The 27590-nt window shown below is 46.3% G+C and overlaps 1 protein-coding gene across 5 annotated transcripts in view; it reads right to left on the minus strand.

The window, feature by feature from the left end:
- Window positions 1-27590, minus strand: part of LOC149855478 (uncharacterized) — a 233254-nt gene that overhangs the window by 57183 nt on the left and 148481 nt on the right. For all 5 annotated transcript variants that reach the window (XM_090021385.1, XM_090021383.1, XM_090021384.1 and 2 more), the window contains 12 exons: window positions 19348-19386; window positions 17921-17974; window positions 17027-17080; window positions 8690-8797; window positions 6711-6764; window positions 4671-4724; window positions 3919-3963; window positions 3338-3391; window positions 2260-2304; window positions 1373-1426; window positions 1210-1254; window positions 406-459 (listed from right to left, as the gene is read on the minus strand). In XM_090021385.1, coding sequence (XP_089877511.1) covers window positions 406-459; window positions 1210-1254; window positions 1373-1426; window positions 2260-2304; window positions 3338-3391; window positions 3919-3963; window positions 4671-4724; window positions 6711-6764; window positions 8690-8797; window positions 17027-17080; window positions 17921-17974; window positions 19348-19386 — 660 coding nt within the window. The remainder of the gene's footprint in view (window positions 1-405; window positions 460-1209; window positions 1255-1372; window positions 1427-2259; window positions 2305-3337; window positions 3392-3918; window positions 3964-4670; window positions 4725-6710; window positions 6765-8689; window positions 8798-17026; window positions 17081-17920; window positions 17975-19347; window positions 19387-27590) is intronic.

Raw genomic sequence — 27590 nt, forward strand, 5'->3', positions numbered from 1 at the left:
TAGTGTCAAAACTGATTCACTGCACGACTGTGGGTAAGTTGCCTCCCATCTCAGTGATTCATAAACATGGGATGGGTAGGGAAGATGAGACAAAAGTGTGACGTGGTCTGCCCAAGGTCAAACTATAAATCCAGTGGTGGTACGGGAAACAGAACTCCTCACTCCCAGGTCAGCATCCTCTTCGCCTCTGCACACTATGGGCACTCCTTCAGGCAGCTGTTAACACGGCCTGGATGATTAGGGCCTTCCAAATTCCCGGCAGGGCACAATACCTAAGGTGAGCAACCCCTTCTCTTAGCAAATCTGATCAGGGGACTCTACATAAGGCATAACTTTGAAACTGCCGTGTTGCCTGCAGCAAGATGATACTACCTCCATGCAGGACGTCAACAAAGAAAGTTTTACCTGTGATCCCCTAGGCCCTGGGGGTCCACGTCTCCCTTGCAGACCTTGTGGTCCCTATAGAAAGAGGACAGGACGATGGCAGGTGACAATCAGCATAGTTGTATTAAAAACCCTGAAATCCAGGTTGGGCGTTTCCAGGAAAGATGAGGTTTTCATTGGAAAATGACTGAATCTGAAATTTGTCAATATGCCAGTTTCAATCAAACTCCCGTCAAGCAAATTTGCTTGGGTCCAGGATGGAATTTCTGCCCAAACCAGGAGAGAGAGAGAGACCACATCTCTTCACCCCAGTTTACCCTGTCAGGGCACTTACCTCAGATATGGGAAACTCAGGTTAAGTCCTGGATCTGCACTGGAGGTATGGATCTCTGTGCATTTTTGGGACAAACTTGGAGGGGGTTGTGTTTTGCCCAGGGTGAAATGGGAAAAATATTTGAAATCCCATCAAGCTTGGGTTAGAGGAAAACTCTTCCCTGCTGAGCTCTAATCCCCACCGTCTGATAGAATCTACAATGCTTGCTGCAGTTCGGGCATTCAGGAGATGAACAGAAGTGCTCATGGCATGGGTTGAAGTTGCAAATACTGAGATGGGTAGTTAAATGCCATTAACTCTTTGCAACCCACCCTCTAACCCACTTCCTTGGTTACTGATTAGTGCCAACTATGCTGGTGGATTTTGTACTGTGAGTGCAGGATTTCGGTTACTGGGTACACCATTGACTTCTTTTCACAAAGGCCTCCACAGAAACTGCTTTTGTTACAAGGCGAGATTTTAACTTGGAAGGACAAATATTGGCAACATACCTTGGGCCCCTGTGGGCCTGGTAAGCCAGAAGGGCCCATTTCTCCCTACAGACAAAGCAAAAATACACAGATTCATACAAGCAGCACAGAAGGCAAAAGAAAGAGGGGTATAAAATAGCATAAATCATGCGACTTTTCCTGAGGTTGCCCAATACAGACTCACCCGAGAGCCGTTGACTCCTTGCAATCCAACTGGCCCCGGCTGCCCTGGCTCTCCCTACAACAGAGCAGCACAGGTAAATTAATTTCTGAACAATAGTTTCTGAAAATCAGTTTCTGAATAATAATTGTTTCATAATAGGTTCCCTGACTGTTACCCATCAATGAGTTTCACCCTGAAGAGTCTGGCACTCGCTTAAAGCAATGCTGACTAGAAACTTAGGTGGTCATTTTGCCTAAAACTAATGTCTTCATCAAACATAAGTTATTAGGTTCCATAATACAGGAGCTACGGGGTGAACTCTTCTATCTTGTGTTAAATAGGAGGCCAGACAGAGGCCGTGTGTGGCCTTAAAACCTATGAATTGAGTGTTCCTGCAGAAAACCAGAGGGGATTTCCATCAGATCCCAGAGCTGAATACAGCTGTGAACCTCTAGAGGACAGGCCCACAAGCTTTTTCATGGGACCTCCTTTTTGTTCTGGGTCTGCAGAGTAACCTGGCCCAATGGGGACTTGGTTTGTGACTAGAGCTCTGCACCACTATAGCAATACCAATAATAAACAATATTTCACATTGACACAAGATAGTAGAAAGCTCAGAGGATCACCACGAACTTGCATGGCCCACCAGGCCAACAACGTTCAGAGACTAAATCCTATAGCCAACAGCTACCAAAAGAGTGATGTGAAACAGAGTTTTAACCAAAATTGACACATGCCTGAAGAATGTTTCAAATTCAGTTAGATGCCAGATCTTGATGGAAAAGCACTGCCTCCAAATTGTTCCCATCAGCACAGTGCAGGGGTAACCAACAGACTGCACCTGAGCGAGCCAAGAAATGGCATTCCAGGTACTTCAAAACATGGATTATATCATATCGAGAACTTACCACTGGTCCAGCTGGCCCCGATGAACCTGTTGAGCCAGTTCCTCCCTGGAACAAGATACAGAGACACCCAAGAGACCAAGGCTATTTTTCTAGACTGCTGCTTTTACCCCTTTGTGCCCTTCTCCATCACTTCACTCTAAGCTGCTTCTCTTCACACTCAAGGCACTTTGTATCATATCCTACTCTATCTTATCCTACCAATTCTTATTCTCTGTTGAGTTTCTCCAGTTGACCCAGGATGCCAGTCTCTGTTTCTCACTCATTGTATTTTCAGACATGCATCTCCATGTTTTCACCCAAACTGCCCACTGGTTTTGCATAAAATGTTTGCAAAGCCATGGAGCAGGCCAGACAGACTGGGGTTTCTCTGCCAGCTTTTATACTCACAAAAGGAAATTAAGGAAGGACTCCTACTGTGGACACTACGACATAATAAGGGCCTATGATGCCAGCAGATGAAAAGGGCATGACTGTACCAGAATAGCATTCATATCAGGAAAAGCCAGGCATGGGCATCTGATGCCACCTTAGTCAGGTGGGGCACGTGCTCCCCAACAGACCAGTCAGTGACCGAGGGGAGGGTCCCCTCAGCCAATCTCACCAACAGGGGAAGTCCCTCCCATGGCCAATCACGCCAACCAGGAAGCAGCTGCGGTGCCCCCAGAAGCAGTGGGGGTGCTTCATCCGGTGCTCCCACTCCCCAGCCCATGCTCACGGGGGGGGGGGGTGGCCACCAGCGGTCCTGCCTGCCCCCCTGCCCGTCACTTAAGCAGGGAGCGTGGCCTGTCAGGGGGTGCACTTGCGCTCCATGCACCCCCTACGTGTTGCCACTGAAGCCAGGTGTAGCCCAACTTAAAAATACAATAGCAAAGCACGGACCAAGACAAAGTAGTTTAGTTGTTTCTTCAAAGGAAGCATGAGGGCATTGATATAAAAAGATGAGCTGCATGAATCTCCTGCATTGCATGACTCGTTATTCCTTGGGGTGTTTGCACTTCAGGTGGCCTCAAGAAGATCAGGTAGATGCGACTGGGCACATATATATGGGAATCAACTGAGATAAATGCAAATCACTCACCTGAGGCCCTGGAGGACCCTGAAACCCTGGTGCACCCTTCACACCCATCATCCCCTAGGAGAGAACGAGAAATCAACATACTGAGGAGAAGATCTGCACTGTTACTCAGCTGCGCTAATTATAATTAGTCCTCTCAAAGCACCACATTCACACACAGCAATGCTTCCAGGTTAGGAGCAAGTCTGTGTGTAGCTGCACGGCATGCTTGAGGGCCCTAAATACAAAGTGGCACAGACCTGACGAAGAACTTCTTCCGTTCAAAAGTTTGTCTAACTATCCCAAACCATGCAATTGGTCCAATAAAGGACCTTACCCATAAACATCCTTGCCACTCACCTAATTCCTAGACCATCATGGCTACAACATCACTCGAACACTACCAAAGCTTGATGTGATAAATTTGGCCTGTGAAAGCCTCCTTTAATTTTATGTGTTTCAAGCAAAGTGGGAACTCAGAGCAAAACAGACAGCCGAAACCAGGAAGCAGGTAGGGAGAAGGTTGTGGGGAAGAGAACGAAGAGAAGGAAACAATCCTAGCAGATAGCTCAAAAGAGGATAAGCCACTTTCTTGGCTGACTTACCTGAGGTCCAGCTGGTCCCAGAAGGCCATTTTCTCCTTTCAGCCCCTAGAACAGCAAATAGTACAAACAGTGACCGAGCAACACAAGAGCAGCCCAATAACACAAGGCACACAGCAGAAAAGAGGGCTAACCTGGAAGGGATGTCTCCTGCCTGTTGCAGGCTTGAACTGGGCCAGAGAGCTCTCAGCAGTGAGAAAACAGTGCTCACTCTTCTTTGGGTGTTTTCTGAGTCCCTCAATGGCAAAGATATAACCTGCAGCCTTCGAACTCGGGCATGCCTGAGAGACGGTTTACTACCCGTCCTCCATATCTGTCCAGCACCTCCTCTGATTTAGACTCCTTGCAGTGAAAAGTAGCTACAATTCTCCCTTTTACAGCTTCATCCCCCATTACAGAAGTAGAGAAAGATGGGCACTGCAGGTGGGATACATAGGGAGGATAGTGTTGAGGCAAGCCATGAAGATCCAATAGGGTCTCTATCATGACAATGAGCTAGGTCAGGACATGTGGGATGCACAAGCATGGAAATACAAGGCAAGAATCAAGCTTGTGGTCTGTGTGAGGAGATTATCCAGGTGAGAGAGGAGCAAAAGCCAATGTCTGTGCAGCATGGCAGCAGGTATGCCGGCCAAGGAGGATGCTGGAAGCTTAGGCTTCAAGGACAGTCAGCACCACAGCAGTTAGAAATACTTCTTGCCATGACCTAAGCCCCGTGACATCCCCTTTTTATAGCTCAGAACAAATTTACTCACCTTGGCCCCCTTTCCTCCTTTGTCTCCGGGTGGTCCAGGGTCACCCACAAACCCCTGAAACAGGTACATGGAACACATAAAAACCACAGCAGAGCCCCTCGGAGATGATCGGTCCTCTGACTCAGGGCTGGTAGTCTGACAGCAGTAGGCAGGACTCAAAGCTGGTCCATGAGAGGACGCAGCTTCTCCCAGCGTTAGCAGCTTCAGTGCATTTGAAAACACAAGGCCAGCATAAGTGGTGCAACACAATGCCTCATCTGTCAGAAACCACCTGCAACTGTGGGTATATGGGTTTCTAAATAGATGGGTGAGATAGCAGTCGGTGTGCTGGAATGGTTTTGCCAGCAACTTCCTTATTTAATGGCCCCTGTGGTTTATGCAAATGGCCCGGAGAAGCATCTCCTGCATCTCAGTGCTGCACAAGTGCTACCGAAACCTTCAAACTCTGCTCCTTCCTGATTTTTCTCAGGTACTCACCACCCACAACTGGGTTCACATTTTCAGAAGCGATTAGCAGACAATGTTCACCCACTGTGCTGGGTGCTTAGGAAAATCTGCCCCTGCTGTGGGTGCAGAGCACTTTCAAGCATCTAATCCAGTAGTTTTTGAGCTGCAGCAGCGAAAATCCTTCAGGATAATTAAATAAATACCATTTGCAAGCCCTAGGTAGGAAAACAGCACTGCTCTCATACAGCTGGGGACACCAGCTCAAAGAAACTAGTGCCAATGTAGTCAGAAGTCCTCGCTGATTCTGGGTAGCTCATCTTCCATGTGGGGGACCTGAGGCACCTTAAAAGGCCTGATGGTCTAAGCACAGACTTCCAGGAGAAGCCAATGGGCACCAAGAGCATTCAGCACTGGGCGTCTCCTGACTGACTCCCACAAGTGGAAACATCCCATATTAAAATGACGCTTGGGAAAATTTTGAGGCCCAGAGGTGTAACAACACAGGTGGATGCCTGGGGCAGCTGCCACACACACGGGCAGTGATGCCTTCCAGTTGCAGCCATTTTTTATCATGTCTCCAAACTAAGTTGGTGCCTGCATTGCTGCCAAGGTTATGCCACTGGACTTGCCCAAGGTGACTAAGTCAGGGGAAGAGATAGGCCATCAATTAGTGCCAAGATGTAGGATCCCTGGTCACCAAGATCGTCATAACAATCCATAACAACTCCCAACAGCTTCTAAGCAGGTCCCTTGTTCTGCCTGAAGCTCCCAAAGGGAGCTCAGCACTGCTCAGATGGGTGCTCCTTGCTTTAAGTACTCACTGCCCTTTGCCCATGAGCTCCAGGGGGCCAGCCAGGGGTCACACAAAAGGGGGTTCAGGGAAAGAGACTACGAAAAGGAGAGAGCCAGGGGAGAAGGATGCAGAGAAACCATCTCAGACCTTATATTAGCGGTACATTCAATAAATGATGAATATGTGCTTTAATAAAAGGGTAACCGATTCTTACAGACTACCAGAGAGCCCAGCAAGTTAATTATAACTGTATCTTCTATGAACGCTACTGATGGGCTTATGGCTTTCTATTACACATGCTACCCCTGTGTGTTATATGCATGCAACGTCTCCATCATTTCAAAACCCTTTATAAACACCACTCTTAATGGAGCATGTGCTTGAAAACTGTGGAAGACTGCCAGAGGGGAGAGCTGGAAAGGAGGTGGTAACGGACACCAAAATGCCAGCATGAAATAAACACACATGGTCCACGAGCCACGTGCAAACCAGCCTCCCTGTGTATCCAGGTGCATGCTGTTTCCCTGCCCATCTGAGCTCACACCTGCAGGCACAGTCAGGCAGGCACATTGGAAAACAAGAGAAACAAGCACCCGAAAGACCACAGAGACTCCGCTTCCAGGGTAGCTTCTGATTTGCAACCTGACATCTCTAATGAAAGAGCGTGTGGGTGGTGGCAGGGGAAGAGATTAATTCTGGCTTCTGCTGAGGCCTGACTCTCATATTCCAGATAAGTAAAATCCCTCAAGAGATTAGCTCTCACCTTCCCTGCCGGCCCCAGAGCATTGCAGCAAACTCACCTCCTCTCCTTTTTCTCCAGCTGGCCCCTGGTCACCCTTAAATCCCTGAGGACCCTGTTAACAAGAGAGGAAGAAAGGAAGACATGAAAGACAGGCTTATCATGCACCGAACACGTCTGACACACCCTGTGTGGCAGAACAAGGCAGCAACTCACAGGCGGCTGCGGCTACACTCACGGGACCCAATTAAAGCCTGCTGCAAGCAGGTGCAACATGCTGACTCTCCCAAGTTTCTCTTACTCACAGAAGCCAAGGGCCAATTTTATGAGCCCAGTGGTTTCTCCAGACTGCAGTCACAACAGCCCAACTGTGCTGAATTCAAAGACCTTGCAATCAGTCAGCAGTGAGAAAAGCTGAGCTGGGCTTTTTATCTATCGGTGGTTTATATCTAAGGACTAAGTGCCTGAATGCTTAGCCTACAATACACTTGAAAGCAGTGCCTCCATGCACAAAAATCATTTAGCTCAGAAGGAGCCCTTGCAATGCCTGCTGATGCTGTACAAGTTTTAGGGAGCCCTCAGTCTAAGCCTTCTCCATATCCCTAGTACTTTATTACCCCTTTCCTCTATGTGTCTGGGCCTTTATACTGTGCATACCACCCGGTACCTCCCCTGCTGTGAGTTTCTAATGAGGCTCACACTTCAGAAAGTCACAACCAAGTCACACTCTTACATGGATGCAGTTCCAGTTATAACCCAGAGAACCTGTCTGCAATCTAGTTGACTGATACAGCTGTCCTGTTTGGCTTGAATGGTTAACCAAATATTTGGAACCATGGGGGCTGCTTCTTTTTTTTTTTTTTTTTTTTTTTTTTAGGTGAAACTGAGCCTAGAGTCAGGCATTTCTTGGGTAAAATCCTGTTTACAAAGAATGTGTGCAACCTCTGCTGGCATCTTTTGTTTCCTCAAACACCATGAGAATAGCAGGAGACAAGGTCCCCAGTCAACAATTCCATGTTGCTTGCCATCAACCCTCTGCCCAAAAGTAGCTACCTTCTGGTCTCCTCCTTGCACAGCACCAAAAGCAACTCACTGCCCACTTCTTGGTGGCTCTCTGCTTCTCACAAGCAAAATGATGCAAGTCCAAACAACCCCCCCTTTTCTGCTTTCCCTGAACAACGGGGCACTTAAGAGCCATCTCATTTGGACTGAGCCTAAATATATTCTTGAATTAATGCATTACCTCAACATGCCCCCCCACCAATACACCTCCAAAAGGTATATGTAGGGATCTTTCTGTGCCCATATGGAGCTGCCAGAATCCTACAGTTTTATGTCCTCCTTCTTCTCAACTCATAGGTCATACACTTCCGTCTGAGGACATGCCACACTTTGCACACGGCTAGCTAAGGGCAGAGCTATCAACTCATATAACTGATAAGCTCCAGAGAAGACGACAGCAGAGCTTGTGAACTAGACAAATAGATGAAATACAGTTTCTCTCTCATAGTTTTCCTGTATCCCTCCTATAAAAACCACCTAGGAAACTAGGTGCAAAAGCCCCTGGATACTATGCAGTGGTAAGCTCAAGCCCTCAATACCGGAGAAATTCCCAGATGGAGTTCAGGACATTCCAGCAATACCAGCTCTGGCCTGTTGGGCAAGGGAAAAAGCATGTTTATTTCTCTCTCCCTTTTCAAATGCCTTGTGGCATTATTATTCCAGTTGTGCCTACAAGTCTCTCCTAGCTGCTCTGTCAATGGTTGGTAGGCTGGGGATCCTTTGGTGAAGGAAGGCTAAGCAGTCTCTGCTTCCTGGCTGGACAGACACCTCCAGCTGGGACACTGGGGCAGCCGTTTTACCTCTTGGCTGCAAAGATCTCTTATTAAACAAGCAGTCAGTCCACAACTCTCAGCAGCTGCTGACTACAATGCACTGGCTCTTGCTGCCTTCTCAGTGCATTTGTGCGAGGTGTTTTTGCATCTAATTCCTCCTCGTGAATGACAGACTCATCCTCTCACCACAAGGCCATGTTCTTACCTGCTCTCCTGGTAATCCATAAGGACCAGGCTTTCCATCCATGCCAGAAAGCCCATCTGAACCAGGGTAACCAGCCCTTCCTGGAAGTCCCTGGAGTCCAGGCTCCCCCTGCAGAGAGAGAAGCAGGTGAATCAATGAGAGGAGACAGAGGAACATTGCAAGTGAAGTAGTATAGTTCCACTCGGTCATTCAGTGCTACCCTGGGACTTAGCAATAAGATCTGTGCGCAAATGGAGGAAAACAGCTGCATCCAGGGAGGCAAAGGAGTTTTATTTCCATTACATGCATGGTTAAGAACGAAGAAACAGAAGGGATTAGGAAATAGGGATGGAGTAGAAAGGTTAACAAGAATGCAAATCATTATAAAGCTCATAAGCCAAATGCTGAGATTTCCCTGTCCTTTTGTACAATGGAGATGGAAAAGCCCTGCACACTACCATATGCAGTGATAGATTTCAGCACTTGAACAGTGATGATGATGAAATGAATGTTGCCACCCACTCATATGTCAGAAACATAAAGGCCAGAAAGCCACCAACAGGTAGACTGCTCAATGTCAATAAGACCGTGGGCATCCGAATGAGGGCCATAAGGAGGGCCATAAGGCCATTCACAGATGATGAGGTCAGTCATCTGAGTTTGAGCAGCACAGCTGCAGGCAGTGTCACTGGACAGGCCCCAAGAATAGATTCACCTTAAACCATCCAGCATCCGTTCTGAGAGGGTTAAGAGCAGTCCAGGCCCTGCGGGGCAGCTGCCAGCCTGAGGGGTGTAAGCTGGTGTCGGGGATGAAGTTCTGTAGCTGCAGGTCTTGTGCAGCATATTGTCTGCTCCACTGATGGGAGGTCCATGCTGTCCGTGACAGGCCATCTGCAGATCTGATGAGCTTATTAGCTTGAGTGGAGAACAGGCTCTGAGACTTCAGGTGGTAGTTGATTTTCTGGCTTGTGGCTACTAGGCTGGAGTACAAAGAATGGTCCAGATCTTGGGCTTTGAGGCCTAGGGCCTTGGTAGTAGCTTGTCTCCGGATGTCAGGGAGAGGGAAATGCATGAGAGGACTGGTAAGCAGTCAACTGGAGTTAGCATAGGCATCTGGTGATGGTCCTCACGATGCTGTTAAGGCTGGAGTCCATTAACTTAGTGTGTGTAGTCCAACCCCCGCACTGGCGCATAGCACTCAGCAGGAGCATACACAAGTGCCAAAGCGTTTGGAAACTTGCACCCAGGTGGTGCCAGCACGGTGCTTGCACAGCGCGTCTATCCATTAGCCATGAGAGAGCTTTAAAATACACAGGAGTCCACAGTCCCTCCCAAAAATGATCTATTAAACCAAAAAAAGCAGAAGCCACATGATAAAAAAAGAAGTAGAAATACATTAGGAGAAGGCCAAGCAAAAGCCTTGTACATCTGTTTCTGATCACTGAACTTAGAGGCTCTCTAATACATGCAATACTTTATACAGACTCTCTGACTCTCTGACCTTGTTTCTGTTAACTAGATATAGACAAATAAAGGAATTTTACAGTTGGCTGGAAAACCTAGAGAAAAAAAATAGGTCAAGTCAAAATTAGGTTCCCCCCCCCCCCACATTTTTAAAGGAATTGCAAATCAAAGCAAAACATTTGGTCTCACCCAAAACAAAATGTTTCACTTTGATCTTGAATGTTTTTTAAAATGTGATATTTTTAAAAATAAAATCATGGGCAAATTTTGAAACAGGAAAACTTTCCTTTTAAAAACGTGAAATGCATCACATAGAAAATGATAAAGACAAAACATCTCAGTTTCTTCAGATTCTACGCTTCCCCAAAACAATGAATTCAGTGCAATCAATATGAGATTGAGAAACATCTTGCTGCTGCTAAATTTGCTCTTCTCAGTGAAAGAAGGTCTGGTTGAAACATTTTATTCAATGCTGCTTTTAAATGTTGATTCTGGGGTGCAATGAGTGTTATTTCTATTTTGGTGGCTCAAGGAAGGCCTCAGCAGAAATCACTGAGCTGTACACATTACACATACAATGTGCAGCCCTGACCTAGCTCCGAAGACCTGGAACCCAAATAGACAAGAGAGACATGGGGTAGTGCAAAGAAATGGAGGCAGGAGTGAAATGATTTGCTCAAAAGTGGGGCATGGAAAAAATGGATGTCTCCTGAGTCTAGGGCTCTGTCCAGTGGATCTTATTGCATCTTAGAATAATATCATCAAAACCAAAGAAATGTTACAAGCAGAAGCAATAAAAACCAATGGTCCCCAGGTCTGGTTGTGATTCTGCTATTGGTTTGTATGACTATATGGTCTATCTGAGCACGGAGGATATGAGTTGTAACAGCCCCCAGCTAGAAAGGCCTGACTTTTAAGCTCCAGCTGTAGCAGCTGAGGCCTTTAGCTTTGGAGGTCCCTGGTCCAGCTCCCCATGTGCTGGACAGAAGGGGAGCGGGTGTCACTTGGAATGAAAAGTTAGAATGAAAACAAGCTGTTCAGCTTCCATGAAAAAAAGCCAGACATGTGACAGCAGCTCTGAAGACAGACAAAAAAAAGTGCTGCAAGCAATGACAGCAAAAGAGCAGAAGGAAAGATGAGAGACGTCACCAACGAGTTCGCTTCAGGGTCATTTGGGCACCCGTCATTATAAACTTTGACAGTCAAAACTGAGCTGGAGCCAGACTGCTCAGCCCATTCACTGCTGGCACTGCAGTGCTTTGGGTGTAGGGCAGGCTGCATCTCTCAGAGGTTGGCTCAGCATCTCCACTACCGCACCACCTGGAGCAGCTGGCCCAGTGCCAGCCTACCCACCGCTCGCTATCAGCATCTTCTTTGAGGTCCCTCTGACAAGGAACCTGTGAACTAATAGCAGGCGAAACGAAAAACAGGCCCAGTCTGAACCAAACCCAAGCTTTTCCAGGTTCTGATGTATGTGGACAAGTGTCCCCCCTCATCCCCAACCACAAGCAGATAAACGCAAGGATCCTTAACTCAAGCAAGCCTGAGATCCCTCTGGGCATGTCTGCATGGCTTCCTTCCTGACCCTGGGTCTGTTGTTGACAAAATAAAGTCCTGTTCACTGGTCCCAATCTGGTGGCAAGTGGCAGAGTAGACAGCTCAGGAGTGGCCCCAAGTGCCCCATCCTAATGCTGCTCTCAGGCTTTCCAAGACAGACGAACTGCACGAACTGGGATGTGTACCCAGGGCTGCTCCGAGTCATCTGCTCAGCTGGCCTGTGGTGCACCCAGGGAAAGTGAGGAGGTTGGAGAGAAAGCCATATAGATATGTCTGCTTGTTCCAACACAATTAATGCTCTGAACCCTGCACATGGAAGAAGGGCTGGAACACACGGTAGACGCACTGCACCCAGCACAGAAGGCACAGAGAAGAGAGGTGTATATAGGCAGTGGAAAAAGAGCAGGAGGGAGCATGTAGAGAGGAGACTGGAGATTCTCTTTTGGTGTAATTTGGATTTCAGGATGTGAGGGTCAAGTTCCAGTGTAGACATATGCCCTGTTGAACAGCCCATCGCTAACACACATTTGGGGTGTTTCACAGAATCACAGAAAATGAAAGTTGGATGGGAACTCAGGAAGTCATTTAGTCTAACCTCCTACTCAAAGCAGGACCATCCCCAACTAGATCATACCAGCCAAAGCTTTGTGTAACTGAGTCTTACAAACCTCCAAGGACGGAGATGCCACCACCTCTCTGGGCAACCTGTTCCAGTGTTTTACTACCCTCCTAGTAATAACATTTTTCCTAATATCTAACCTAAACTTCCCTTGCTGCAATTTGAGACCATTGCTCCTTGTTCGGTCATCTGCCACCACTGAGAACAATCCAGCTCCATCCTCTTTTGAAAGTCCCTTCAGGTGGGCAAACTGGAGAGTGAAGGCTGCTATTAAATCCCCCCTCAGTCTTTTCTTCACTAGACTAAATAAACCCAGATCCCTCAGCCTGTCTTCATAAGTGCCCCCCAACCCCCTCACCATTTTGGTTGCCCTCCACTGGACTCTCTGCAATTTGTCCACATCCTTTCTGCAGTGGGCGGAGTGGGGCTCAAAACTGGACACAGGACTCCAGATGTGGCCTCACCAGGGCTGAATAGAGGGAAATAATAATTTTCCTTGACCTGCTGGCAACACACCTACCAATGCAGCCAAGTACACCAGTAGCCTTCTTGGTAACTAGGGCACACTGCTGGCTTATTTTTAGCTTATTGTCCACTGTGACCCACAGGCTCCTTTCTGCAGAGCTGCTGCCCAGCCAGTCAGCCCCCAACATTTACTGATGCATGGGATTGTTCTGTCCTAAGTGCAGGACTTTGCACTTGTCCTTGTTGGACTTCCTGAGATTTCTTTTGGCCCAGTCCTCCAATTGGTCTAGGTCACTCTGAATCCTAGCTCTACCCTCCATTGTATCTACTCCTCCTCCCCATCTTGGTGTCATCTGCAAATTTGTTGAGGATGCACTCTATGCCATCGTCCGTGTCTTTGAGGAAGACATTGAACAAAATCGGTTCCAGGACTGACCCCTGGGGCACTCCACTTGATACTGTCAACCAACTAGACACTGGGCCATTGATTACTACTCTCTGAGCCTAATGCTCCAGCCAGTTTTCTATCTACCTTACAATCCATTCATCCAGCCCAGACTTCCTAGCCTGAGAGACTGTTGTGGGAGACCGCATCAAAAGCCTTGCTAAAATCAAGATATACCACATCCACCGGTCTCCCCACATCCACAGAACCGGTCATCTCATCACAGAAGGCAATCAGATTGATCAGGCATGGCTTGCCCTTGGTGAATCCATGCTGACTGTTTCTAATCAGCTTCTTCTTCTGCAAGTGCTTAGAAATGGATTCCTTGAGGACGTGCTCCATGATTTTTCCAGGGACTGAGGTAAGGCTGACTGGTTTGCAGTTTCCTGGATCCTCCTTTTTCTCTTTCTTAAATATGGGCACTATGTTTGCCCTTTTCCAATCATCCAGGACCTCTCTTGATTGCCGTGAGTTTTCAAAGATGATGGCCAGTGGGTCTGCAATCTTATCAGGCAACTCCCTTGAAAAATAAGTTCGTTATGGCCTTGTATTGTGGTACCACCTTGAAGTCCAAGCGATGGGCCAAGTTTCTGCTGTGCTAGGGGCATATAAACACAGAACAGAAAGAGCAACCCCACTCTGGAAAGCATGCAGGGTACAAGTATGGATAAGTACCTGCACAACTATATACAAACACAGCAGCACTGTTTCCCACTCGTGCCATCCAGTACCGACTACTGGAGCCTTGGGTTAGCAACAGGATTCTGCCCCTAAGATTTGCAGAGCCAAAAGATGTGGGCACAGGGCAGGATCATTATGAAGTAATATGCCCCAGATTTTGCTCCCCAGTAACATTTACTCTGTCCTAAGTAACAGATGTACAATCAGCTCCCCAGCCAAGCTGCCCAAACCAAGCACTGTTACAGCACCTGCTACTAGGTGGCAGGGAAAGGTGTTTGAAGTAAGCAAAAGGTTTCCCTGAGATGACACTGGCTTGAGAAGCAGGCACATGACTGGTGTGCCATTATAATTTACTTTGGTCTCTAGTTACACACATTCCAAGGGGGACCTTTGCCCCACAGTGGAGTGACTCCCCCCCCCCCCCAAAAAGACTGTACATCATGCACTGGCTCCACTTTTACTGCAGAGTCAACATATTGTGTGTCCGCATGTAAAGATCAGTCTGATAGCAACATGTTAGAGATGGGCAGTGTACAAGATTTTATTCCCCAGGGCACTAATCCACTGCCAGAGGTTGGGAATATTGCTGAACTCCCCAAAACCAATGGGAGCGCTGCTGGCAGGAGGGCAAGGGAATTCAGGATTAGTCCCATGTAGTCAGGCCTGACTGAGGCTTCCTCAGTCTGTTGAGTCTAGGCCTCCGGAAAATAATCATGTGTCTCTGGGAAGTGAGAAAGAACAGGTCTTTTCTACATGTGTGGCACACAACACCATATATTCCCGGTGTGTGTGGGGAGAGCAGATTGAAAAAGATAGAGGATTCAGAAATAAAGACGGCAGCTGAGAAGGTGAGGCCAGTACAAAACAAAGCAGCTTATTCAAATCTCTGCAATCTAAAGCTTAGCTTCCCTTTGAAATCTCTGCAACTCAAAACTTAGCTCCCCTTGCAAAGCTTGGTCTTGTTCAGAGATAGCCAGTGCTGGGAGCTTATTCCTACCCCCTTCCCCTCCCTAGGATACAGACCTGTTTCCAAAATACATCAGGGACACAGCTGCACTCTGAGGGAGAGGGGGGAAAAGGTTCCTTTTCATTTCTGCACTAATCCCTCCATGAATTGCTGACCCCCCTTGCAAATCCTGTTTACACAAATGGGTGAATAACTTTTGGTGCCTTTTGATTAAGTTACACTGACAGACACAAATGTTTATATTCTGCTTCCTTAGCATGAGCGGTGAAACCTTCCAGATGTTGGCAGCTGGTAATACACACGGTGTTGTGGCAGCATGTATCACTACTGTATTCCCCAACACTGCCCTCCTCTCTTCTCCTGAAACAGGAGACATCTTGAGGCAGGCTGCACGCATGGTCTGTACATTGCCCCAAAGAGATTTCTGATTTTCCATTCTGATAGCGGCTGGTCACTTTGTTAGAGCCCTTTCTTCACCAGCCCAAATGGGCCCAGGCATTAGATATCTTCCCTCATTTCTTCCAGCCCGTCTCTCAACAGCTAGTGCAAGGAGCAGCTCCTTTCCTAGGGCTTGGAATGATAAAGCTGTGACAACACACTTTGGTAAGGGCTTAAAAAGAAATGGAGCCTTCATTTCTGCTGTCTAATCTCATATTGCAAAAAGCTTTGGCGATGTTTGTGTGCTCCTTGTCTCAGTGCCTCTGTGGGCTGAACTGAGTTTTTGCACAGCCGCTAGCAGCACCATGGAGATTCAAGAAAATACATTCAGCTCACTTTTCCCTGCACTGACTCTAAGTGTCAGGGATCAGTACTGCAAATAGTGACCACCCTAATGTTTGCAAGCACAAGAGGGTTTAGTAGTTCAGATCCACCAAACTTCACAGGGTTTATCTGAGCAAAATCTTGATAGAGTTCCCCTGCCAGCCAATCTCAGGCTCGTTTGGCTTTGGGCTCAACATTCGCAAGCCCAAGAGACACCAGCTTTGTCTGGACACCTCTTTCAGACTCAGAGATGACATTTAGGGCTTAGCTGCGGGACGTCAGCTTCTCCATTTGTGCACCGGAGACAGGCTGAGCTCCCTGTCGGTCTCCACGGTGGTCTGAAGCACCACATTAAAATATATCTAGAGGCCTGCTCCTCCTCATGGCTCTGTACGGACAATCTGCTAACAATTTAAATCGACGATCACCAGGATTATAATACATCTCCCTCCTCTCTATACTAAATGCACGTAAATGCTCATCTCCAAAGCAGAAGCAAAAGGAAGGGAAAACTGATTCTTTTGAGAGAAGAGGAAAAAGAGAATGTGAGAGTAAAAAAGGGTATGAGGAAGCAAAGCCCCTTCCCACAAGGCGTGTGAGGGGTGGGTTGGATGGTGTCACTGGAAATGCTGGGGACAGAGGCTGCAAAGGACAGGGAGAGCTCTGGAGATAAGAACAGGGGAGTCATAATGAATGACACTCTTAGGCATATTGCCAAAAAGCAGCAATGAGTTCAGGGAAAAAGTCTGGTCCATATGAACACAAAAACTGGATTTGTAGCAGTTGAGACAAATGGGTGTATTGGAGGGGGCTGGTCATTGTGAGGAGGAAGTGGAGGCTACACAGGAAAAGGTGAGTCGGAAGCAGTTGAGGACTGGTGAGGGGCAAAGTCACTTAGAGAACAGTATTGCTAACTCAGAAAAGACCAGTCCCCTTTACACAAACCAGGTACACATTAAATAAGATGGTGGTGGGGAGGAAGGGAGAGGGTTGAAATTCAAGGTGCCTAGGAGATTCATACACTCAGCTCCCTTCTATCTGAATGCATATCAGACATCCAAATCTTAGATAGCGTAGAAACTTTCAGCTGAGGTCTCTGGAGTGGGCCAGACATATGGGCCTGCTACACGGGTTTAAGGTCTCAGATCCATGAATGGACTGTCTTGTAGATATCTCTAACACGCATTTAGAGACCTCGGGGTCTTTCCCCGTAAGAAGATCCCAAAACTCCAGTGACTGTACTGTGAGCTGCATATGTTCAGCACCTCTGAATAAGGTCCTTTGTACAGAGGAGCCTGACACCAGAATGCGTCCGACTGCCCTACAGTTTGCAATCTCCTGGACGTAGAGCATGCCAGCACAAACTCATGCCTGTAGATTTATGAAGCCTGCACTTACCACGTACCCCAGCTGGCCTTTTTCACCTGGCTCCCCAGGATATCCGGGTGGACCCTGCACACACACAGGTGAAATCAATGCAAGTTAGCCTTTCCCCCACCCAGCCTGGCTCACGTTGCAGTATTTACCGTGCTGAAAGAATGTGGGGCCTTTCAGCCTCATTTAAAGATACCATTACAGGGTAAACAATGAACAATACACAAAGGTACCATTGGAAACCTCAGTCAAAGGCTTCATGACAGAGTGATCTGCATCAAAGCTCTCTGCATGTTCTACAGAGACAGACCTTGCTTTGCTGTTCTGCCAGTGTTCACCTACTTTATGACAAGGACACCATCCAGTACGCCAGCGGGGGCAAGAGGCTAAAAGCTTCCCTCTACTGCTAATAATACTTTCAGGAAGCCAGTATATAAAGTGCCTCTTCCCCAATTTTGTCCAGTTTAATTTCACTGGCAGAAGTTGCCTCTTATGTAGTCTCAATCTGCTTCCCTATCTCTATTTCTAATTCAAGTTGATTTGAAAGCACTTATCTTGCTTTCCTGTCTGTGTGCTGGCATTATCAGACAGGTCAACAACCTTTGGGGTATTACCTGCTAATTGCAGCCAGAGTCAGCACAAAGACTGGTTGTGTAGGACCTATATAATTATGGCCTTTCTCCTTTTTTTCGGTGGCTATAAAAACATGTAGGCAAATAAGTTCATGCAAACCAATTTATGAAAACCAACCAAATCGGGGAATCAAATTTGAGGCCTAAATTGTTCAAGCAGTTCTAAACAATAAAAAGCCTTAAAAAGTTTATACAGTGAAAGCAGAAACATATGAGGGGACATTTATGAGGACTCAGCTGGCTTGGGAAAATGTGAAAGGATTTCCACCCCCCCCCCCTTACTTACTGTTAATCCTGGCTTTCCTGGATGTCCTGGGGGTCCAGGAGGTCCTGGCTGTCTCTGGATTTAAAACAAAATAGGTAGTAAAATATGTGCAGGTATCAAACTATTTGGAAAGAAAGGATCACACGAAAGAAATCTGGAAGTTTTTCTTGGAGGATTTATGACATATGGCCTGTGCTTTTGTGGTAGAATCATGGAAGACAGAGTTGGAAGGGACCTTCATGGGGTTATCTAATTCAACCCCCTACTCATGGAAGGATAATTTATGTTTAAACCATTCCAGCTCAAGTATTTGTCCAATCTGTACATAAACACTTCCAGGAATGGAGATGCCATAGAGCCTCCCTAGGTAATCTATTCCAGGGCTTAATTTTCCTCATAGACAGAAAGTTCTTCTGAATACCCAACTACATTTTCAATGCTGAAATTACAAACCATTACCTATTGTCTTGTCCCCTGAAGACAGGCAGATTATTTTATCACCATCCTCTTTATAATTTTCTGTTCAAATCCTGCCCCTCTCTACCCCCATCCCCATAGGTCCTGTTACAGAATCATTGATTGAAATATATCCCAAAATGTTTTGGTGGCACCTACAGCATTTTATACAGGTTAACAGAATATACTTTTGAATTTCTCACTCCAATTAATGTAACCCATGCTAACCCACTAAGTTGATTCATCACCATCTGCTGCCTATTCCTTGCATAGGGATTTATGACATTGGCATAGTCTTTGGAGCCAAAGAACCTGGGTTCTTTAGTTCAGGTACTCAGGATTCATGATTGTAGATATAGAGATTCCAGGTTCAAACCCTTCTGTCCCATTTAGAAACTTCACACTGAGTTAATGAACCGAGGGAAAGATATGCTTTAACTGAGACATGGTACAGGATGTAATATAGAGAAGCTCTGGAGAAGAAGGCTCATTCCAAAAGTGGCTAAGTAATGGTCAGTGCTACATGGCTAGAAGATGGAGAGAAAGGTGAAAATAAACTCCATGAAATGGTTAGAGAAAGAGCATTTAAGACGATAAAAAGGAGATTCATTTCTACCTAAATGAAAAAGGAGGACCCAGCAGAGGCACTGGAGAACAGAACTTCTATGGTATTTAACACCGGGTTGTCCATTTCCTGCTTCCATTCATTCTTCAGTCTGAGGCTTATCTATGATGCACAGGGAAGTTTGAGGCACTTCACCCTTCTGTGATGCGCTTTTCTGGTATTGCTCCAACTTTTAAAGATTGGTTCATTAAACACCATCTAATCTGACTTCCTGCATAATGCAGGACAGAGAATTTCACCCAATAATTTCTGGGTCAAACCTATAACTGGTTTGAGCTATAGCATTTCTTTAAGACAAATATTCATCTTGATCTACTATTTCAGGCAAGACGTTCCTACGTAGACTTTACGTAAGCAACATACTCACCGGCCACCCTGCATAGAGAAGCTGGTAAAAGGAAGATTGCTAGAAGGAGAAGAAAAGAGAGTCCATCAGAAAGATCCACGAATTATTCCAACAGTGATTAGGGCACAAGCACAACACACACAAGAGCATTGCTACATACACTGATTTTCAGTGGAACAAACCAAAATTAAGGAAAAGTTTTTGGCTTAGATGAATATAAATGTAATAATTACATACACAATACCCTGTATTGCATTTTACATTTTAGATTATCATTCATTTTGTATTGTCATTAAAATGAAACATTTCAATAAGGTCTTTTAAATGGAAATTTTCAGAATTTCTGTTTCATGAAAAATTTCAGCTTTGTACCTTCTTTTAGGCCAAAAAAACCCAAAAATCCCACAGCGATCTGAAATATCAATGTCCCATGTGACACCAATTCTGCTTTCCAACCAGCTCCACTCAGAACCTAAGCTGGTAAGTAACTTCCCCTCCTGCTGGCACTCATGGGGGGGTTACTGCACTTTTTAGTTCAGTCTCTCCTTTGCCTTTAAAGAACATTAAATACAAGCAATTCAAAGGAAAAAAGGACAAAACACCACAAAAAAAAAGCATCAAACTCCAGTGCTGAAAGCTGATCTCGTACTATTTGTGACTTAGAAAGATGTTAAAAAAAGCCATTAAGTCCAGTCTTCTTGAAAGGTTCAGGGAAGTTTGGAGAAGCATCAGAAACACCTTCTAGGACATCTATCCAAGTCATCAGTTTTGCTGAAGTGATCTCAGCAACACAAATGGCAAGAGATGACAGCAGAAAGATGTCAGTCCCTTCTACTATCCCACCCATTCTCACTTTGCACTGGTCTCCAGTGAGGATTAGCAGGTGATACAGTGAGGTCCCCTCAAACCCTAGCCTAGCCCAAAGGCAAAAACGTGCCTTACTTTTCAAACATCACTGGACAGGGTTTCCATTTGAACACCAGGCTGTTTACCCAGTGCCAGTCTTCAGAGCTGTGGGAAACCTTTTCCCCAGCAAAGATTATACTTCTGATACAGATGGGGAGAAAAGGGGGAAAAAGCTGAGAGAACTCTTTTACAAAACTAAACAGAGGGCTTTCAACAGATGGAAATATTTCTAATAATAAGTGGGGCTCTTTGCTAGATGACGGACGGCTAAATTTAAGTGGCTCTAATGCTGCACCAAGCATCTCGGTCCCTTTCAAGTTTATCCCAAATTGATTAATGTGAGCAAATGCTCAAGATCCTTGACAGTCTGTCAGAGGTAGGCTGCGGCCCCTGTGCAGCCAAGTCTCATTTCCCTCAGAAACTCATTCAGAACAACTTTTCAGGGGCTTCAACGTGGCTGGAGCGCAGCCAGGGTTTCTGCCTGGTGCCGTTTGAAATGGCGAGCTCGGGTTCACCCCATGCTTGAGCTGATTTCATTAAACTTAAAAAGAAAAAAATGATGGGAGAGCTGAACCCTGAATTCAGTTTGACCAATTATCCCAAAAGCCAGGAGGAGAGAGCACTTGATTGTTTTATTTTAAGGAAATAAGGGCACTTTGCTTGGAGGCGCTGCAGGCAGCAGAAAAGAAGAGCAATTAGTCTAGAAACTCTTCACGAGAACACCAAGTGATCAGACGGCACCCAGGAATGGACCCAGACCCCTATACCCTGCCTCTGGCAGCTGCCAGCATACAATGCTTCATGGCAAAGTGACGCACACACTACAGCCTACATATCTGCAGCATCTACCTAGCTGTAATAAAGCCCAACTGAACACTGGAGCAAAAATTCCCTGCTGATTCCCTCTCTGGGGAAAACATTATGGACTGGGGCATGAGATTTGATTAACTCCATCAATGTCTCAGGTTGCACAACTAACCAAAGTTACTACAATCATAAAAGTAGCTTGTATAGAAGAGCCTTTGAATTTTTTCTGGCAGTAAATTCCTAAAGGTAGAGTATACTTTGCAGGAAGCAATGTGGTCTTTTGTTCTAAAGTTACCAGCTGTTCACTTTCTAGCACAACCTCTTGCCTTTAGTTATGGGGAATCGTTAAAAAATTATGGACCGATTAGCTTCCAGAATAACTTTGCCCAATTTTCAGTACCTTTATCCATGTTTTATATCACTTCAAGCTACTTTCTGACTCTTCTCAAGATTTTTCCCATTTCAACTATATCTTGAGACAGCAAAAACACAACACAGAACTTGCAGGGCGGGGGCCGGGGACTCGTATTATTCTAAGGATTCTGACTCCTTTCCTGATGCGCCAAGACTTGTTCCACAGTGATGCTTAGAATAGTTAGCACAAATTAGCTATTAAAGGGAATTAGTTAAGGCAAAATAAAATATTGAGAGGATATTGTTACACAAAATTAGAGTGCCCATAATTCAGTCACCGTTATGTACTTTCAAAGTGAATTAAGCTAGGCCACTTTAATTCTGAATAAGAGCCTCCACACTGGGTAGGAACTGATTTAAATAACCCTAGTTAGAAGTCATGTTGTGATAGATCTACACTTTCTTTCCAGGGTAGGAAAACTCTTTAAGTTACATAGCAGCAGCATGTCTCAGCTAAGACTATGCCACACTACCCCACCCACCTGTTTGCACCCCTTTGCTCCAAACCCCAAAATAAGCAGGTGAGAAAAGTCCAGGGTCACCTTCAATGTCTGCTTCCAGGCACATCAAACAACGAGGCCCTAAAGAGGGAGAGGGGGCACCCAGAGCAGCCCCTCTCATGTATTTCTCAGTTTGGAGTATGGGAAGAGGGGGAAGGTGGGCAGGACTTGCTTGAAAATGATCTAAGCAAGTGTAGAAAAACCCTCTGAGCTGCCATTGAGGTCACTGGGGCTCCATCCGCACAATGCAGGGCAGGGTGACAGCCCCAGCCCAGGCCCTGCTGCCCCATAGCCCCTGCTCGGTGAGTAGAGGTTTTTTTGAGTTTTTTTTCAAGTGCAGGAGACTGGGCTTGGGGGGGGGGGGCAACCATGGGGGGCTGGGGGTACAAGTGGGGGATAGGGCTGGGTGGAGCAGCCATTGGTGTGTCTGGGGGAGTGGGGGAGCTGAGGGGCAGCCATTGGGGGGGGGGGCTGCAGGAGCCAGTGAGCAGCAATCCAGGGGGCTGAGGGACCAAGCAAGGGTGGGGCAGGGCATGTGGGCCCTTGCAGGAGAGGTAGCCCCTGGTGGGGGGGGGGGGGCGCTATAGCCCCTGTGGGGTTAGCAAAATATATAGTCATGTATTTACGAAACATATATTTAGAATTCACTTTAGTATTATGATAGCAACACTGGTAATTTTCCAAATTGCTTTAACGCTGTAGATATATCAAGAAAACGTTGCCCAACTGATCACTATCTCTCTGTCTGTCTGTCTCTTTATAGTGGTCTTTTATTTTAATTGTGGAGGGACATGGATTTTGGGGTATTTTAAAAAGTGACTTTGGGATTTTTTTTTTAATCGGGGATTTTTCAGTTTTCCAGTAGGGAACACCAGCAGTCCTGCTAGGGAGGCCAGTGGCAGGACCCTGCCTGCTCAGAGCTGGCACTTTGGACCCAGCTGGCTGTGGCTGACCTCCTGGCCAACTGGGGCCAGGAGGACATGCTTTGACAGTTCAAACCAGACCACCACATGGCTGGGCAGGGGGCACACATGGCAGTACTGCCACACAAAGGCCAACTCAGCAGCCACAGCCCACTGGCAGCTAGCCCAGAGGAGCAGATGCCTCATCTGGGTCTGGCAGGTAGGTAGCAGGTCACAGCCAGGCAGCAGCCCCCACTGCCAGACTGCTGCAGTGGATAAAGGGTGCAGGGAAGTCTCGGGGCTGCTTCAGCAGTCCAGCTGGCACAAGAGGTAGTGTCCCCAGGTACCAACTGGCTGGGCCCCAGAAGCTCCTGAGAGCAAGTAGCCCTTAGCTACTTGCCAGGGCAGCTTTTTGTACTTACGGGGCCAGAACAGGGAAGCTTTTTATACTGCTGGGGACAGCACAGGTACTGGCCCAGGGCTCTAGCTCCCTCTGGAGATCCGGGAGGAGCTAGGCAGGGTTATTTTGCCCCAAGTGGCACAATTTGCTTCACAACAAAGTGCATGTCTGAGCACGTGCACTGAGGCAGAAACCCCGGCTGAAATCTGCATTGCTTCTATTTCAGCTGCTACAAGTGCACATGCTTGCATGTGTGGACGTGCCCTCTGTGTCTCCTTTGCCAGCTGCAGATGTACATTCTTAGGTGCATACCTTAACCCGTGGCCCTCTCAGATCCTCACCCTTACTGATATATTGGTCTTCATCTAAGATTCAGATACTGTGGGCATATAGAACATTTTTGCCATGCTAGACTTGTCCATATCACTTTTCATCAGTCATTGTGCTGCTGATTGATGCATTTTAATCAATTTTTCACAGTCCATAATGGTTTTTCATCCATATTTGATACTTCCAAGGCTCCAGCAAACTTCTCCAGCATCCTTCTTGAAAACATTATTAAATATCAACAGTATTCAGACCCAGCATCAACCCTTGAAAATATCTGTAAGGTCTCACTCTGAGGAGGACCTGTCCACCACAACTCCCCAATGGCCACTAGGTCAATACTTGCACAGTTTTTGGTTCATGAGAAAAATAACACCTACCCTATGGCGACTTATTTTTCTCACGAGTCCCATGACAAGACTCAATGGAAAGCACTCCAACCAAACCACAGCAGTCATCCAACATTCATTCTGCTAAAAGTCAGGGTCCTGGATGGTCATCTTGAAACAATTTATGTTCAAATATATATTTCTGCAGCACGTTCTGATCAGACTAAAAGTCCCTCACCCTCTTTAACACATGTTCTACCAACCATTTTGGAAGAAGACAGCTTTCAAAAATGGGCAGCAGGAGCAACACATTGCATTCATCACAGGAGAGCTCTGTGCAGCTATTGCTTTTCTGCAATATCCTGCACTATCAGAACTCAATAAGTGAGCTCCTATACTTCCAGCTCTGGATTGCTGCAAGCTGCTTTACAGACAACAACTCAGTCTCCAGCAAGGAAGACTGTGGGTTAGTGGATCCAACATGAAACCAGTTTGATTTTCACGGCTGCTGCCACTGCAATATGGGAATGCTTATCTGCAAGGCTGGGGATAGTCCAGGCAGAAAGCTGTTTTGGGCCACGAAGGGCATCTGGATCCCTTTTGAAAATAATTCAAGCCTTGTATGCTTATTGACACTCGTCAGAAGCTGAATGTCAGCATTTATGCCAGAAAAATGGAAACAGTTGCTTCTCTTGGAAAAAATAAGAGAGAGAGAGCATGAGAAAGGAGAGGGTTCAAAAACCTAATCACAACTGTTCTGCATGATCACTCAACACAGGACCCTTAAAGTTTCTACTTGCCAGCTCCTCAGCACTGCACTGTTTTCCCAACCACATGGCACAGCTGCAAGCACTGGATGTGTCCTTATCATTCTCCTGATTCCTCTCAAATACTCAACTACTGACCAGCAAATGACCAACAGGCCATATCACAGGAGGCTGAAACATGCTTCTAAGCATTGACAATGTGTCCGGGGGGGCGGGGGGGGGGGGGGGCACATGCCCCTCTTGATTTCTGTGCCAACAGCAGAGCACAGGCACAGGGCTGCAGCCTGGCTGGATCCAGTGTCCAGCAGTGGTAGCAGTGTGGAGTTATGCCATTCACTCTCAACACTTAAATATAATTTATGCTTCCAAGGGATCCAAAAGGAGCTATGTCCAAATCTTTGGAATCGGAGGCTTAATAGGGACTTCAGGGGTGAAGAAAGGGTGTAAAACTGGGAAGAATCATTAGGAAAGGGAATCCTCCAGGCTGTCATATATAGCAGAAAACCTCTTTTGCCAAGTAACAGAAAGGAACAATGGTCTGAAAGAAAATCAAACGTGGGGTTTAAAAGCCAATTCAGTAGCTGAGAAGGCTGGCCAAAGATGCTGCTTTTTTGGCTGAAACTTTAAAAGGCCAGTCAAAAAGCCAACAAAACCTTGAATGCCATGAATACGTCACGCTGTTCACTATGCCTCCCCAGTCCTCTCTTCCTCATGCTCAGCAACAACACTTTTCAGAACCAATTAGGTGAGAGCTTAGATTGTCTCAAAAAGAGTGCCAGCCCGCGTCCTCCGACAGGAGCGGAGTGTCCGTGTTCGCTGAAAAAGACTTGAAGGGAAATGAACATTTCTAGTTCTGTCGAGAGAGAGAGAGATTAGCAAACACGAGGCCTGCAGTTCTGGAGTTTGGGTGCATCGCTGCATTTTGCATGCATGTCGGCACGGGTTATTTCCTTCCTTTACAGTACAGCTGAAATAACGGTATTACCAGACTTTTGCTAAATCTCTTTTGCCTGTACAATCAATAGTGAAGCCTTTCATGGACCCAGCTTCCTCTTTCCCAGATGCTTTTTTTCATCTGCAATTAGCTAAAAGCATTGGGCCAGTCACTGGCTCCTAGTTTATTTATTTATTTTTTAAAAGGCCCATCTCTTGCTCAGCAGATGCTCAGTGCAACATTACACACTCTTTCCACAGAGCACTTGAGATCCAATTTCCAGACACCTGTTACAGATACTGTGTACTCCCTTCAGTAACAATACCAACATTTACTTCAGGCTCACAAAGACTGGGAAGAAATGGCTTCAGGCAATACGTACAGGTGTGAAGGTTTAGGAACGTTAGACAGAATGCACGTGTACAAGGCCAAAGCAGGAAATTTAATACAAAACGACTCTGAACAAAAGCAGTGTTACAAGATGCAGGAAAGAGAAAAGCGTAACTCTAAAGCAGATCAGAGAACAGAATAGGTGTCACTGGCAGTGTTTTAATCCTAACACAAACACTACTTGCAGCCTTGGGAAAGCTACCAGTTTTGTCAGCAGATAAGGAGGGAACAAAGGGTTCATCATATGGTCACATGAGTGTTTTTCCCAAAAGCACATTTTGAGGTGGTACCCACTATCCCTCGGTTTTTTTGATCTGACCTGACACAAAGATCAAAGGGACAGGTTTGTGTCCGGGCAGATGAGTCCAAAGTGCTCTGAAATTTGAAGAGGTTACAGATCTTAGGTTTGATCTCATCTTTAAACAGAGAGCTACAGCATCACAAAGATGGCTTTGTAACACATTAAAATTTTGTCTCCATTAGTAACAGATCATTGCTAGTCCTAAACATTGAGGATAAAAGTGCTCCACTCCTTAGACTTTTGATCAATTCTGACCACTTCTTGCAATGACAACCCTCTTCTCTCTATCACCCAAGATGCAGTGGAAATGCATTACACTGAAACATCTGGATTTTTGCAGGAATCTTGATGCCATGCAGCAAATGACAGGGACACACTTCATTTCCCAGGAGCAGAGTGGAACAGTTCAATCATTTCACCAGACCCATTCTGCAGGGTGCCCAAATGACACCACTCATGGAACAGTGTAGTAGGAAAGCAGATACTGGTATAGGGGCTGGGCCCAAAAGATCTGGTAATCTGTCTGCTGGAAATACTGCTGAGCATGTCAAACAGGTCCCATGTGAAAAATCACTTTGACAGCTTGGCTGATGATGAATAATAACAAAGGCACTACTCACAGCCTAAAGGTTTCCTTCTCATCTCCTGCCAAACACCTGCACTTCTACAGCCCACTCCTCCAAATGCATGGTCTCCCTTCCCCCTCTAGAAACACTCACCCTTCCTCCACTGTCACATTCTTAACAGAAAAGTAAAAGCAAGATTGGCCTAACAACCTCCAAGTTTCTTGGTATATCCCCAAATCATAACCTTACTCCTTCCTAGCCACAGGTTCCCAGTGTATTCCTTCCCCTTTGACATTCTTTATCATGGGGAAAGATGCTCTTCTGTCTCAGTAATATATACAAGAGCACCTAACTACGTAATGGGCAATCAGGCTCAGCCATGCATTCCTGAGCCACATGTGCTCTGGTTCCTCTTCAGCACCCAGAGCATCAGCTTTTATGGTGCACGGCTGCCCATGGCCAACAAAGCCAGAGGAATGAGGAAGGGCTTCTGCTACAAGCAAGCCTTGTAAAACCTAAACTACTTCAGCCCTTCCTATTGCCCCCAACCCCCTGTGTTTGAATAATAAAAGTCATGTCAGCTTTATAGATGGTGAAATCATGTCATGAAGCCACCAAAATACACAATCCAATAACATCCGACAGTTCAAGAGGGTCCTATGCAATTACCTGCCTGGTGCCTAGCCTGCTGTTGTAACACAGGATGTATCCTACCATATCA

This window comes from Crocodylus siamensis, chromosome 11 (genome assembly GCF_052110815.1).
Source record: "Crocodylus siamensis isolate JL-2025a chromosome 11, ASM5211081v1, whole genome shotgun sequence".
In the NCBI taxonomy this organism is placed as follows: Eukaryota; Metazoa; Chordata; order Crocodylia; family Crocodylidae; genus Crocodylus; species Crocodylus siamensis.